Genomic DNA, 15,885 nt, shown 5'->3' with positions numbered 1-15,885 from the left:
AAATCGAGTCCGAGATTGATGGCGCACTTCAGTCGCGGAGAGATCGCAGGTCATCTTTTCGGCTTCTCAGCTCCCCAGCTTCTCAGTTAGTTCCTGAGGTTGGGATTGAAAAATGTGTGCGCCGCTGGCGATGATGGGCCACCTTTGAACTTAGCCGCAAACGGTAGCCAGAGAGCAGCCGACTTTGGCTTGGAAATTTATGAAAATGATCGCATCGAAAATTAATAAATATCGAAATAATTTCGAGTAAATTTCGTATGCAAATTGGCGCCGTGCACAAATCGGCAAAAAGCCAGTCACATCATCGCCCGGCTTTGCACACTTAAAAGTGTTGTGTTTCGACTCGGAGTTTTTGCCTAACTCGTTTTCGATCGTGCCAAGTGATTAAATAAATAATTAATTAGTTTGAATTTATGAATAACGGTTGTAAATAATCATTAATAAAAATTAAAAAAGATTTCTTTTACTTTAAGACTGCGCCACTCAGCACTCAGTCCCAAAATCCGTAGCAACATCATTAACATCGATCGCGGCGAAGCAGCAGCAGAATATTCAAATTAGAACTGCTGGCTTCCAGATACAGATGCAGATACAGATACACAAATTTGAATTGAACTCACCGAAACAGCTCGAATGGAAGCGCTCGCTGGGACTTGGGCATTGTTTGCTTAAATATGCTTAAATTTATTGACAACAATTTGCGGTCTTTTATATCTCCCTTTGTTCGCATCAAATTATTAATTGGAGTGAAACATATTTCGCTTTTTAGAGCTAATTGGTTGGGGAAATACACACTGGGTTTTGTAAGTTGTTTAAAGCTGTATTAAATATTTATAAGATAATTATCTCCATCAAATTTAAAATTTTTGAAAATTACAGGCTCACAAAATTTTAAAAAATAATTTTTTACAAGCTTAGTTGGTTTAAAATGTTAAAAAAAATACTCTGTAGTTCTGTAGCATTGAAATATTGATATTATACGAAACACATTCATTTTAGCACACCATTTAAATGTACTTTATCAAAACCTCTTTCAACTTTCCATGAAAAATTTAAACGCCTCTTTGTTCATCTGTTTGGTGGCTCTTAAAAGAGCCGATTATAATCGATGTGATCCCGGCTGTAGAGCCGAATCCAAGTTCTGGCTGGTTCCATTTCCACTTTCGTTTCCGGTTATGATTGTTCTGGCTTGATTACACGGCCCACAAAGGGGCCTTGGTCCTGGCTGGTTAGTCTCCATCTGGGCTTGGCAGTGAATGTTGCCCTTGCCCTCTGCGTCGTGGGCACGGAAGATGTTAAGGATGTCCTGGATCTTCCTTTGGCCGTCGAATGCCTTCAGGAAATGCGTTGGGCGAAAATATGCCTCACAACTTTCCCGGCACTCAGCTCAAAATTAAACAAAATACTCGACTCCTCGTTGCTCACTTTCTGTACCAATCATCAGGTTGCTTTGGCGGTTCGGTGCGCACCTGGCCACGCCCTCATTTGGGAGGAGCGCCTCCCATTGGCACGGATCCTGGCACGGGAACCACCATTCCGGCAGCGGCTGCCGCAGCGGCCAGGCCCACCATGTCCGACTCATGCATGGGCTTCTTCTTGAGGATACTAAGGTCGTTCACGTTCTCCAGAAAGGACTTGTGGGCGGAGAAGACCTTCACGCTATCGAAGTCCTTCTTCAGCTCCTCGATGTCTCGCTTCTGCTTGGCCCGCCGGTTCTGGAACCAGGTGATCACCTGGGCGTTGGACAGTCCCAGGGAGGCGGCGATCTCGTCGCGGTCCGCTGGTGACAGGTACTTCTGGTAGAGGAACCGCTTCTCCAGCTCGAAGATCTGGTGGTTGGTGAAGGCGGTGCGCGACTTGCGCTTCTTCTTCGGCTGCGGCCTGTTCGAGAAGATGTCCAAGTGGGATTTATCTAAAATGAGAGTGAAGATAATGATGGGTTAGTTAATACATTTAATTATGTATAGTTTATTGAACAATCATATCATTATTTGAATGTAATGCCTTCACAGGTACTTGATCGCATGCTAAGGCCGCTGCCGCCGGACATAATATATGTTGTTTTAGTAATAAGAAGATAATTTTTCCGAATAACTCATATTAATTGGAGTCAGTTACTCCAAGTGTGGCCAGTGAATTCTGCGATGCACGGCATTTGGCGAACCGGTTACTAACGAGCGACTTTGGCTTTGATTTTAATTGCCTCGCCGAACAGGGCGCGTGTTGATGGAAATGCCGTGATTGATACATTTTATGAATGCAACTGCGATTGCAGTTGCAGCGCAGTTGGAGTTCTCAGATCTGAAATCTCGGATTCGCGACCTCAGTTCGCAGCTTGAAGTGTATAATTTCGAGTTGATTGATTGCGCGCGAGTGGTGGGCGTTCATTGGCTTTGTGGGTCTAATGATGATCGCAGCTTTCCCAGAGCCGCGACTTATGCAAGACAGCTGCTCATTTGTCTCGTTTGTAGTGTGATTTATAATAATTATTGACACCTACAAATCAGTTTTAAGTGGTACACGTAGCCACGGCTTGATTAATGAGCCACTGACCCGTACTTAAAGCGCTGATTGAGCTTGCATAACGTTTCCTGGTGCAAATTATTAACCAAATTCCGGGGCGCGGTGCCAGTCAAAGCGATTGGAGCAGATCGCCGATCATCAGCATAAATATTTATCTATTGAATATTGGCTAACCGGTTCGATGGCTTGGGACGATGGCTTCACACCCATTTCGATTGCTTGTCAAACAAACTAGATCGACATTAAAAACTAATTAAATGCCCTCCAACCGAATGCAAACGAAGTCTTAGGAGCTTGGCTGTGGGTATACCCGTTTTACATACACATACTCGTATATTTGGAATGCATAATTTGGTCATTTGTTATCTCGAGCACGTTTTGTAACCCAAAACCCATTAGGCACTTGACTGCACGCCTCCCTTTCCTTTCTCCGAGCCTTTCCCCGAGCCTTTCACCCCCTCCTCCGCAGCTATTGTATTTGTTTTTATCGGCCCTCATTAAGTAATTTCCATGACTTATCTCTGGAGAAAGGGAGTCGCGCGGGCACTTGGGTATCCTTTTACCCACTCAGGTGTCCACTTACAGGCATAAATATGGCTCTTACTTGGGGGAGTTTTGTTTTGGTCGCATTTGTCAGGGCTTCATGTCGAATGCGTTTGGGAACCCAGGAGGAAACCCGATCGATTTCCGAGGAACCTGCCGAGCAACAGTTGGCCACAGGGAGTTTATGTTTTAATTTGGCGCGAGTACCGAGAATCGCAATTAAGATTTGGCCAGCAGGGGCGACACCACGTCTGGCATTCATTCCACTGGCTAGAGAGTTCATACCACCGCAAAGAGCTCACACACCACTTTCCAAATGTGAAAATATCTTCGACTAGTGTGAGTGATATTAATGGGACCTAGTCATAAATTAGGAGACTCCAATGGCCCCACAGCTGCCTATCGCCCTGCACAGACTTCCTCCTCCGAACTGATGATGATAGACAAACGACGCATCCAAGTCGCAAAACCAAAGAGATCCGTCGTAAATATTTCGAGCGCGGCTTATACAACGCTTGATAAACAGTAATATGTGTATTTTGTCAACTTAATACTCGGAGATACGGCATTATACAACGCGGAGGGGAGCAGCGCGGCGCAGCTAGTGTCGTCGCTAATCGCTCGTTGGGGGTATTTTAAAACATGTTTACGACTGGAGCTGTGGCCACTATATTCACTGTACAGACGGGCTAAAGTTTGTCAGCCATTAGTTTTGAGTAGCAACAAATGGAAACGGCATGTTAATTGTTCGCCACAACAAAACTCGATTAGGTAATGCACCAGCCAGCTAATTGTTGCTAATCGCTGCAGAATCGACACGACTAACACCAACCAATATACTAATGCGGATAGTGCGGACTATTAACCATTAATTGCCATGAAATCACTTTGGGGTCGGGGTGGAGTGCAGGGAGTACTTGAACGCCCACTAAATGCCCTCGGTTGAGTTTATGCCAATAAACCTAAGTTGCAGAACAAAAATGCCGCAGAATGAATTATACTTTATCATCAAATTGGTTCGTTTGTTTCTGTCGGCCGCTGGCGCATGCTGCCAATTAATTAAAAGCCCGAAATCGAATCGGTTAAGGAATTTACATAACAAAAGATCTCAAATGGCGGGTTGCGGGCGAGTGCTACCATTTGTTTCAATTAAACGAATTTCGAATTTGCTGATTGATAAATGGAAAACGTCATAATAAGCTTAATATTCAGCTTCTGCGTTTGCGATTCCCCAATTTCAGAACGATAACAAATTAGAAGCTTTTATTCTAATTAAGAAATCGGGCAAATTCATTTCGGAAATTGAGACGTTTTTCAATCGAGACACACTGATGAAATCAATTGGTCTACTTAGGATTCCATAATTTAGATATTGATTAAGGAAATTTCATGTAGCTTAGTTTAGACTTGTGGTTTGAATCATATTCATATCATCATCATCAATCACTTCAAGTCACTCAACCATTTTCCAATAAGAAGAAAGAACCTTTATGAACTATAACTATGTATGCAATGGAATCTCCTGGATGATGCTTACCTTGTGACTCGTCAAAGTCCTTGGTGGTCATTTGGAAGAGGGCATCGAGAGGAGTGTCTCCGTTTGACTTTCCTGAACCCGTTGGCTGCTCCTCTGATTTCTTCTTCTGAGCTTCCTCACTGCCCTCTTGGGTGGTTAGTTTTTCAAGTTTTTCCGCCTGCCGTGGGCTGCAGCATTCGGTGCTGCCATTGCTGCTGCTCGATCGCTGGGAACGCTCCGAGCTTCCATCCTCTGAGGCAATGATCGCGGGATTCATGCCCATGTGGCGAAGGAGCTGGGCCTGGGCGTTGAAGTGCTCCTGCAGCTGGCGATGGTAGTCCAGGGCAAGGCGCTGCTCGTAGTGCAGCAGGGCGGATGGGATAAAGGGGCGGACGGGCATGGTCGGCCCCAGGAGGTGATCCCACGGGCGAACAATCTGGCCGCTTGGCAGGAGCATGGCAGCAGCGGCGGCCGGGTGGACATCCAACGGTTCCGTGCGTGGCTGCAGTAATCCGCCCGAGGGGGCAATGGGCCGGGAGGCAGGTGGAGCCAGGAGGTTTGCATTTGGGGGCGGGGAAACGGACTCCTCGCGCTGCTTCTCCGAGTGACCCAAGATGTCCGCGATGGAGAAGCTCTTGACCCCCTCGATGGCCGACTTGGTAGTCTGGTTGGTCTGGGGCTCCGGAACTGCTGACGGCGGACTGGGCGTGTGGTCTCGTGGCTCCGAGGAGGACGAGGACATGCGCAGGCGCTTCAGCGGATGGAAGTAGTCCTCCGGCAGATTGCCGACGGCACTCCGGGTGAGTCCGGAGGCGGCTGCAGCTGCTGCGGCGGCTGCTGCGGCATGGTGCTGCATCAGCAGCTGCTGCTGCTGCAGCAGATCAATGGTGCTGGCCCGCGGATGCTGCAGCGGATGTGGATGCGAGTGCGGATGCGTATGGTGCTGCGTGGGCAGCGGGCTGGGGGCTCCGCCTACGGAGATTTCGGATTCGGCGGGACTGGCCGGACGCATGGTTGGAGGGCAGAGCATTTAGGTTCGCTTCAGCACTTGGTTTCTTTTCCGAGAGTTTCGTTTCGATTCGTTTGGGTTAGCACTTAACTGTTTTTCAAGACGGCTTTGTCACTACACTGCAAGTCGGTACTGACGATACTGGCAAGCCTTGTACACTCGAATCTTGCTATATTTCCTCTGATTTGTTTGATTAGTTTACACTGATGCTTCGACACGACGACGCTGATCCAATAGCGTAGGACCTCTCAACTCGACGCTTCGCAGTCAACTGTTCGAAACTAGATTGAAGATTGGTTTGCTAACTAGACACGTCGATATTTCTTCAGTTCTTTTGCTGCCGCTGCTCTCTGCCGCAGCTCTCGCTCGCTCGCTCGCTCTCCGTCTCTCTCTCTTTCTCTGTCTCGCTCGCGAGAGAGCAAAACCCGTTCTGCGAAGAAGAGAGACACCCTTATGCTAGTGCCGTCTCGCTCTGCTCGGCTCTCAGCACCAATCGGCTACAGCAACAAAAAATAGCAATGGTGGCGTATACGTAACGGTAATTATGGCGTTCATCATGAGACTGGTGTGCAAAAGGGATGGCAGACGGCGAGTGCGAGCGAGATGGGCGCTCCTCAGATTGTAACGAGACTGTATTTAGTATTTTAGTCGCTGCAAAGTTTTCACAACTCCAAATGCGTCGACTGCGACGCTGGCTGTGGCAGAGGGGGCTAGGAGCCCCCTCCAGACTTTATGTACAGCTCGTAACCCCCTCACAGTTAGCATTAATGACGATGACCCCCGAAGGCAGCCCGCGTTTAATTGTCAAGCGTTTGCAATTAATTTGCCGTAAGAAAAACGAACAATTAATTTGGAGGAAAACAAAAAATAGAAAACAGCGGGGAAATAAAAATGCGCATAAATTTGAAGACATTTGGAAATTAATTGGAGTCTGAAAATGGAAATGAGGCCAGTTTCGACTGAATGAAAACGAATATTCTCTATTTTCAGCCAACTTTGGTGGGAAGCCACTTTGTTTAATTGAAACTAGTTGCTTAGATTACTTATTTCGGTATGTTTTCATTCCCGACGGCTTTTTATTATGGTTTGATTTCAGTATTGTATTCCCATTTGTGATATAAGACTTGTTTTTATTTAGATAATATATTGTGATGTTAGTAATGTTATTAATGATTGAAATATTTAGTTGTCGTAAAACATCCTTAGGTCATTTATAGTTGTACAAGTTAAATTACGTATTAAACTAACTTTAACATTATTTTTAAAAGTTAAAAATTAAATCACAATAAAAACATTTATATGTCTTACTTAAACGATTTATTTTTTCCATTTTAAATCGGAATACTTTTAATTGTGAAAAAAATCTGTTTAAATACCAAATATATGAGTGGTTCTAGTACTCAACATGTTCCCCTCTAGGAATTCTAAGATACTACACATCGACATTAAAAGTAGGGGCTATTACATTTTCCCTGTAATCCCTGCCGTCCGAATTCGAGCTACACTTAAATGCCTGCCAATTTGCAATTGTCCACACGTCTTAGCGAACTTGAAGGCAATTGCTGACACCTTCGGGCCAACAAACAACGCCAAATCCCTTTAATTGAAACAAATGCGAGTTGCAGCAACAAACAGCGGAGAACAAAGGAGGAAATAGTAGCAGCAGCAGCAGCAGCAGCGGCGGCACAAAGGCGTCAGGGCGTCTGAAAACAAAGGGCCAGAGGTCTATTAACGAAAAGTCGAAAATCCAAAATCGAAACCAATTGCCGCCGCAGCAGGATGCTAAACGAAAGGAATCGCCGGCGACCACCGCAGGCTCAGCGCCCGACTTTAGCCGCAGTGGGTCTGCCTTTGGGCCCTGACCTGATCCGGGACCCTTTCCGAGGCCATGGTGTACTACTACCTGGTGCTCCCGGAGAGCGGCTGTTGATAAGGACTAATCACACAAATATTTGAGCATTCCGCTTGTGATTGAGGCTCGCCGCGAGCGGCGCGTTTGATTTCCCGCGTTTAGCGCTTCTGTATTTTTTATAATTCTAATTTCGGTTGCCCATTTCACCTTTGTTCTCGGCGGCTATTAGTGTATCTATTAGATACTTACGCACACACACGAACGGGGGCTGCGTGGGAAAAGCCGCCGTGTTAATTATGCCAGGTCCTTGAGTCGATGAATCCTTCGCGGGGAAGGTCAATTTACACCTGTGCTCCCTCTCTAAATTTCCCACTGTGTGTGGCTCCATTCACACGATGATAAACTCCTGCAGTGAAAGTGCGGGGAAAGGGTTCATTAATATTCAAATTTAAAAGCAGGGCGACGATTTCTTTGATTTATCGGCTCAACTTCAGCTGCCGCATAATGGTGAAGCCAGCAGACGGAGCAGCTGAATCAGTTGATTCCGCCGGAAACGATAGATTTTCTATAATTTAGATTGTCGCTCCTATCGTCAGATATCTAAATGCCTCATAAGTACTAGGTGGCCAACTACATAAGCTTGGTATTAACTAGCATAATTTGCAGTATGACCAATTGCTATTATGTCATAATACATTGCCTGACTTTGAATAATAATAGACTAAATTTATAAGTTACCTGATGCTAACAAAATAATTATGAAAGTTTTACACTTAAACTTAACGTAATTCTTGTATTTTCGCAGCTAAGCTCTTTTAAAGGCCAATACTATCTTCCAACTAGCAAATCAAATCAGAATATATAGCTCCCGCGTTTTGAAGTCCCTTCACTTTTCTCAAGTTGGCTATATTTTACCAACACAGCGAGTGTATATCCGTTGTCATAATGCCCAAACTACCAAAACAACGACTTGTCTGTAATTGTCAATTAGCAAGCTTTCAACGGCAGCCACAGCCTGAAGTCACAGCTTCCATAAACAAATTTATATTCGTTGTTTTTGCCATTTAGTTGCCCTGAGCGATTTGCATATGCCATGGAGTCACTTTCGGTTCAAGATTTGCAGCTCCACAGCGACCCACGCAGCATTGACACATGCCCGTCACTGCCACTTGATGTGGCGGCTGTGCGGCAGATACAAATCCAAGAGATTGGAATCGAGTTTGGTAGCATGTCGAAAATTGTGTTACTACCGATGGCTAGACAATAATTATGCATTTAAGCCGCCTTTACTTGCTCCGCTCCACTTGGGTGTGTTCGGTTGACCCAAAATGATTCAAAAAGCTTGGGAGTCAGGTATAGTTGATTATCTGATGTCTTGCCTTATTTTCAATTACTTGAACTTAAATTAAATTTTATCGAAATTGTACTGTATTCCATATTCCCAGGACTGCCAAGCGCTTGCGACAAATTGAGCAATCATTTGGCCATATTTCTGGCTTAAATCTTGATTAGCCAAGTTGAAGTCATTACTATATTGTTTGGTTTGGGGAAACGTCCGCCTTTGAGTCGAGAATCAAAGAGAAAGTCCTCTAGCTCGAGTGTTTTGTGCCGAAATAAGAAAAGCGGCTGAAAAGAAAACTCATCAAAGAGAAAAGTAGTTAGACACAAAAGACACTTGAGCTGGAGCGGCCATTAAACATTGCCAATTTCACAGTAATCATCGGCATGGCCAAGAAAGCCCTGGTCGAACAAAATGTGGCCCAGAGGAAAGAGTAGCAGAGCGAAGTAAGCCGTTTAGGGGCCACCCACAAAGTGAGTTTTGGACTCGAAGTCAAAGACCAGGCAAAGAGACCTCGCTTTCGGGCCAAGTTGGGCTGCCTCCGTTGGGCACGCTAATCAAGACGGGATGGCTAAAAGCCAAATGCCGAACACCAGAAAGCAAATGCGAGTCACAAATCAAATGCTCGATGGAAAGCACAAAAACGGAAAACAATGAACAAGCGCATGCTAATTAAAGCGATGCTCAAATTGAAATGTTTAACTTTTTCATCTCGGTTTCTATTTTCGGGGCCTGTGCTTTCGTCCCAATCTGTTGCTTCTTTCTTCCCGTCTACGTGAGAGGGCCAAGCGATCCGCAGCAGAGCAGTTCGATCCGGGCCAGCAGCTCTACACTGCACGGAATATATTTGTAAATTGAAAGGTATGTACCTGTATAAAAAATATGCTTCTAAGAAGCATGTAGCTATACAACTGCTAAGTGAACTGATTTACATCTGAATCTTCATGATGTAGCTTCTTCGGTAGCCCCAGATATCGAGGTAGATAAGTCTTATTCATACAGATTGTTCACACATAAATCTTGTTCTTACTATTCACGTTGAAATATATCAAATATATATAGGTACAAATATATCTAGATACAAGCAGTATAGATTAAATATTCTTTACGTATCTGATTTAAAAGAAATAGGTTTAAGGGTACACTTTTTCCATTAATATAATTTATCTAGTTAAAGCTTGCGATTTAAAATAATGAACATATTTTTTAGCATTCTGAATATAAACATTTTTTTCTGTGCTGCATTCCCTTTTCGGTTCTCACCTGAAATACGTGCCACACGGCGTATACGCATCGAGTGATGCTGCGTCAATACTCGACACACTCGACCCCCAAGAACACACATTTGTATTCTGGGGTCCCAGGGAACTCTTGTATTTGCATGCAACAGAGAACACTGTTTGGATACTTTTTCGACTGAATGCCGCACACAAATATTTGTCCGTTGGCCCCTTAATTGAGTTAATAGACTTGGCCGAGAGTGCGCGTGGCCGGCGTTGATTTTGACCGACGTGTGATAATTACAGCGCTGCCCCAGCTGCGGCGGCTTTGATGAGGCTGTCGAAGTGGATGCTACCGACTGGTTCACAAAGGCCAGGGAAAACAACAACAAAAAGTGGCATCAGCGGTGGCGGCGCCTTTGTCTTTGACTGTGCGTTGGCCGTGCTCAAACAAACGGTTCAGTGGTTCATTTGGACTGCACTTTTTTCGGGGGGGTCGCTTGTTTAAATATTGAGACTTGTGTTTAACATAATTAATGCGAGTGGAAATTACAGTCGCCCCAGATCGACTTCCACATCGAGGGACTGACTGACTCACCGGCTTACAAGAGGAAGCAATGTTTTATTTTTGCGCTGCTCGTCGGTCTTCTCTCCTTTTGGGGGGCAAGTGCAATTAACATTTGCATACAAAAAAGAAGTAATTACATGCTGCGACTGACCATTGCTATACTTTCACGCAGGGCATTTCAAGTTTGCAAGCGGATAGGAGTGCAGCATATACTTATCAATTTCCACGCTCCTAAGGGACTTACAGGCTAAGTAAGCATTCCTGAAGTGTATTATTTCAAAAAAATAAACAAACAGTTACTGCTTATTTCATAACCACTTAAAGATATTTGTGCGCATCCTTAAGATATTGATTGCTGCAATACAAATACTCTTGTAATAATATACCTCTCGGTTGTGCTATATATTGCAAATAGCATTAGTTATGTCATTAGCTCATAATGATGCGGGTAACTAAAAGGGTATTCCGTCGACTTCCTTCCTAATTGCCCAGCTTTTGTTGCTAAAAAGGCCGACAGAGCGGCACAATTACTTGGAAAGCTGAGACGCGGAAAGGGCCGGCGCACGTATGAATATCAAATCAACTACATTGCAGTTAAAAAGCGCATTTCAAACACCTCTGAGCTGCACTCGCTCGTTTGGTGGTCCAGAACGCCCCAAGAGCATTAAGACCTGGCCAAGAAGACGGGGTAAGTGGTAGGGGTTCAGTGGGCTCAGGGGGCTCAGGGGGCTGCGGGCTCAGACCACATTGCTTGATTGCCGTGCGCCTCTCGAGATGATGTTGCATTTGCGACGCTGCCCCGAGATCGGCTTCGAGCCACTAACTCAGTCGGGGAAGCTGTGTCAGGAAGCGAGGAAGGGTTTTTCTTTATTTGGCTCCCCCTCTCTCTCTCTGTTTCTTCTCTTTTTGCGAGCCCATATGTGGAAGCAGCGATTCCGATTCCAGTTCCCTTCGCCGATCCAAAGTCGCTTCAGGTTTTGGCCTCATCACGATGAGTTGGTTCTGGTTCTGGCTCTGGCCGAGAAGAAGTTGCACTGGCAACAAAGAACCTGGATGCGGGAATCTATTGCCCCACTCTGTACAGCTTCCTCTGCCTCTGTATTGGTGCATCAGCACACGAGTGTGTGTGTGGAGCAGAGCGCCATCTCGTTTAATGCCTTTAAGGCGTGACCATAGTATTTTATAATATGAACTGATCAAAGGACGCCGACGCGTTTCAAGTCAGCCGCTAAAGCTGCGGCGACTCCAGATTTGCGCGCTTCGTTCTTGGTTGCAAAAAGGTTGCGGCAACGTACACCGAAAGCAAAGAAAGGCAATGTAACGTGTATGATTTAACTGAATGTTATTTAAATGTTCTCTTTTATGTGAAATCAAGTGTTCAATGTGCTCTTATTTCTAGAGAAATTTGTTAGCTAGAAAGACTTTAATTATTACTTCGCACAATTTTTTTCAGTGCCGCTTTAAGAAGAGTGCAAGGCAACCAGCAGAAGGCGAGTGCAACAATAACAAATTGACCAAATCGATTTCTTGGCCGCTTCGCCGCTGTCGCTGCCTTTTCTTGTTGGCTTTTCCTCTTGTAGCATTTTCATTTAATTCTATTGCTCATTAGCTGCATGAGTGTGAAAATGGCGAGTGCCATTGCCAAACGGGCTGCTGACTAACGAATCTAGAAGGTACAATCCACACCGGAAAAGGGTTCTTTTTGAGGCTGCCTCTCGGTGTTGCCACTTGGCGCATGCGAAATGAGTGGGCAATATTTGGGGCTGTGCTGGGATTTATGGGATTTTAATGCAAACAAATTAAGTCCCTGCACTCGAGTGGAAAGGCCAAAAAGGGTCTGCAAACACTGCGGCGTGACGAATGCGGCGTATACGTGATTTTCAGACTCGGGGTGGCTTCATCTCATCCCCATCCTGATGCATCCTCGGCACTGACAATGCCCGTGTCACACTTAATTGAAAACTCATTAGAACCTCGAGGGCACTGCGGGCAGGACACAATAATATGAAGGAGACAATGTGCCAGGAAATCAAAAGGCAAACTGATTGCCAGCGTGAAATCGCTAGCAAATGCACATTGCAGCTGGGCGATGGAAATTTGCAGTTCATATTTATGACTCTATTAAATTCATGAGTACTTCACAGAGGGTAGGAAAACTCCTGTGCCAATTGCCAATTTAAGGACCTTTCATTAATTGATTGGCACCGTGTCAAAAAACAGAATACGAGTGGAGAATTCTAATGAATTAACCAATAACTGAAACTGCAGTTACACATCGCTATACCAATTCAACAAATACATTTAAAAGTGTTTATCGGTTAATTGAAAGAATTAGTGAGAAAATTGCATTCGAAATAGTTCTTTGGTACTAAGAAGTATTACTGCTACAGTAATTACTAGAGCTCGATTTCAATTGTTTAATATTAACACTCCATTACATTTCATCTTGTTATGATCTTTAAAATTTGTATCACAGTTCCCAAGATACACTTTCCTGCTCTTTACACCACATTTACATATTGAGTTTTCTCAGCTCATAACGTTCGCTGATTTCCCCAGAGTAAACACGCAAAATCCGGAATCCCCCATCCATAAAAAATATTTACTGAATAAATTTTCGTCTAGTCGGATGCAGTTTCCATGCTTTTTGCATTTATTAATTGCCTGACATTTCCATTAATTTAAATCAATGATATTTTCGCGCCGAAGTGCATGAAAAACCTGAAGTGCCATTGCCGTAGTTGAACCACCAACATGCACCACTTCACCACCGAGCTATCGCCCAATTCATCCACCGTGCGGCAATTAACATAATTTTGCGCAAATTGCAGCATAAATCTCATCTTCGTTTTTATTTGGTGCCATTCGCTTAATTCAGGCAATTAAATATGAGTGAAATTGCAGTTTTGGAACTGGGTTAGCGTGTGGGCTTGGAAAAAGGAACATTTCATTTAAAGGAAAAGTTACAAAAACTATTTGTTAATGTTAAGGCAAAAAAGTACATTTTTAAGGGTTACCATTTTAACAAATACTTTGACTAAATATTTTTACCTACTTGCTTTTAATATTGATCACTTATTTAAAAATGTTAGCAATAATATCGCTAGCTTAAATAACTCTTGCCATACACAAAAAATGAATTCAGTCCTCACTGTACTCAAACGAAATGACATATTTGTTTTCGCAATCAACATATTAATTATTACATATTTTTGTTGTTTTATTGCAAATTTATTTGTTGTCAGCGCAAAAACTCATGCAAATTTGTAGTCCATTTGGCCGAGCTAATAAACTATGATTAGTTCCATATGGCCAGCCATTGGTTTGATGCCACTAATTTCTATCGCTGTTTTGAATTTATTATGGCCGCGTTTCGGTGTGTTTCAAAAGGTAAATAATTAATTAATTTGATTAGTGAGAGGCAAGATGCCTTAATTTATTTTTATTTAATTTAAAATGCTGCTGCCGACCGCGTCATGAATATTCATTGCCATCAACGCAATAACTTATCCGCGTAAACATTTTAATTTACAGCCAACTTTTGCCTTTTGCGATTAATTTTTGGTGATTAGCCCGTAATTTATTTGCCGGACTCACATCCGACTCGATCGTGATGTGTGGCACAGTTTCTTTTCGAGCAGCTGCGTCGCAGAGGGCCATCAATCAAGGGGGGCCAGTTCTTATCGATTATCTGGGCAATGGTTCCGATGGGCAATCCGTGATCGTGATGTGGCAGCTTTTCGCCCGTGTGTGGCATGGCGATTGATTCCCATCAACGCCTGTCCCGGAACAAATTCGGAAATTAACATTTTCGTGTGCTTTAATTAGCAGAGGCCTTGGGAGTTGGAACTCCGTTCCAGAACCAGGTCTCATTCGCCGGGTGTGCTACCAATCCGCATTCTGGGAAGGGCCACTACCAGGTCGAAATGAGCTTCAAAAGTGCCGTCCTTCGCGTTTCCACGAAAACCCGGGTTTGTTAATGAAAATGTGGCACATAAAACGCATAGAGTCAGTCGATGCCGCCGATGCCGAAATCAATGCAAACAATACCATTCGGATCCAAGAATGCCTCCTAACTAGCTACCGTTTAATTTTTATTACGCTCCACAGAGGTGAGTGTGAAATCGTCGGCGTTTTTACGATTCCGAATCCGATGGAGAATCCCTTTGATTCTGTGAGCTCTCCTATACCATCTCCACGTCTCCTGGTTCTGTTTGACGATTCTATTCACACGGCTTTGACAAGTGCCCAGTCCCGAATACGATGCCCTGGACCTGGCCAAGGAGCTCCTCCACGGCGGTGGGAAGTGTTCGTTCTTGTGGCCATAAAATATCTCAAGGGATCTTGACTTTTGCCTATTTTGATGTTTATAAATATCCCACAATTTGTTGTTCGCTTGCGTCCCTCTGACGTAATGTTGATGGAGAAAGGTTTCCGCTGTGGGAACGAACATGTGTCCGTTCGCTGGATCGCCTTTGATTGCTTTATTTGTTGGTTTAGGCCTCTCGAGGGCGTTGCAAGTGTGTTTTGATTGTGCAACATGGTGTTTCTTTAATTGCCCTCGAATTTTCCACGCTTCCTTGGTGGCACTTGCTTGTCCGGCAGCCGCCAGGATGTTCCTCATTTTTGCCACTCGGCGGCGGCGTTTAAAGCCAGGAAGTGCAACATGGGAAATGGGACTCCGGTTTCCCCATCATTCTTTGATACTTAGTATCACTTTAAAGTGTACATCAATTTCCTTTCGGAGTAAATGTCCCAATACTTTAAAAATATTTTCAAACTGTCATATTTGATACCTTAATGGCACAACAATCTTTTATCCTAAGAATTACTCTTCTATATACTTACAATAATAAATAATACTGGTGAAGCGATGATGTTCTTTAAAGAAAAATAAACAACAGGGCTTTGTATCTAAGTGTATGGAAAAATTATAATATGTATGTATTCTTTTCAGATCTGAAAAAGTTTATAGCCTTTCTTGACAAAAACGAATTAATCCCAAATTTCATGAGAATGGGAAACAAAGGATCTGTTCCAATATTCCCCCAATTTTTTAGATAGTCTCCCCACCAAAGAGACGACCGATCGCCGCTCGTTTTACTGCTTAACGCGAATTTATTTAGCTGATATTTGTCTGCTTGGCAGCGATGCGTGTCCGGGCCACAGAGGCCTTTGATGTGGCCCCTCTGGTGGGGGATTTTGACAGTTATGCTAATGACACCCGGGGGTCCCCGGATTCGGAGCCAATGCCCCGAATGACTGACTTTAATTTGACAGAGTTTTGCATGTCACTTTTGTCGCATTTCGCATTT

The 15,885-nt window shown here is 44.1% G+C and overlaps 1 protein-coding gene across 1 annotated transcript; it reads right to left on the bottom strand.

Annotated features, from left to right (window-relative positions):
* Positions 1 to 943: 943 nt before the first annotated feature.
* On the bottom strand, positions 944 to 6,589 carry LOC6727184 (homeobox protein B-H1). The gene is made up of 2 exons (XM_002102540.4): positions 4,604 to 6,589; positions 944 to 1,912 (listed from the first exon to the last, which is right to left on the bottom strand). The coding sequence occupies exons 1-2, from the start codon at positions 5,610 to 5,612 to the stop codon at positions 1,482 to 1,484; spliced, it is 1,440 nt and encodes a 479-aa protein (XP_002102576.1). The 5' UTR covers positions 5,613 to 6,589; the 3' UTR covers positions 944 to 1,481.
* Between the last annotated feature and the right edge of the window lie 9,296 nt (positions 6,590 to 15,885).

This window comes from Drosophila simulans, chromosome 3R, assembly GCF_016746395.2.
Source record: "Drosophila simulans strain w501 chromosome 3R, Prin_Dsim_3.1, whole genome shotgun sequence".
NCBI classification, from domain to species: Eukaryota; Metazoa; Arthropoda; class Insecta; order Diptera; family Drosophilidae; genus Drosophila; species Drosophila simulans.
Note: the sequence above shows the minus strand (reverse complement) of the source record. Positions and strands in the feature narration are given on the sequence as shown.

What these genes read in the sequence shown, in the direction of transcription:
- LOC6727184 (XM_002102540.4), bottom strand. Translation starts at nt 5,612, where the DNA reads ATGCTCTGCCCTCCAACCATGCGTCCGGCCAGTCCCGCCGAATCCGAA. An exon ending in GGACTTTGACGAGTCACAAG is followed by an intron (nt 1,913 to 4,603) that starts GTAAGCATCATC and finishes CTCTCATTTTAG; the next exon opens with ATAAATCCCACTTGGACATC.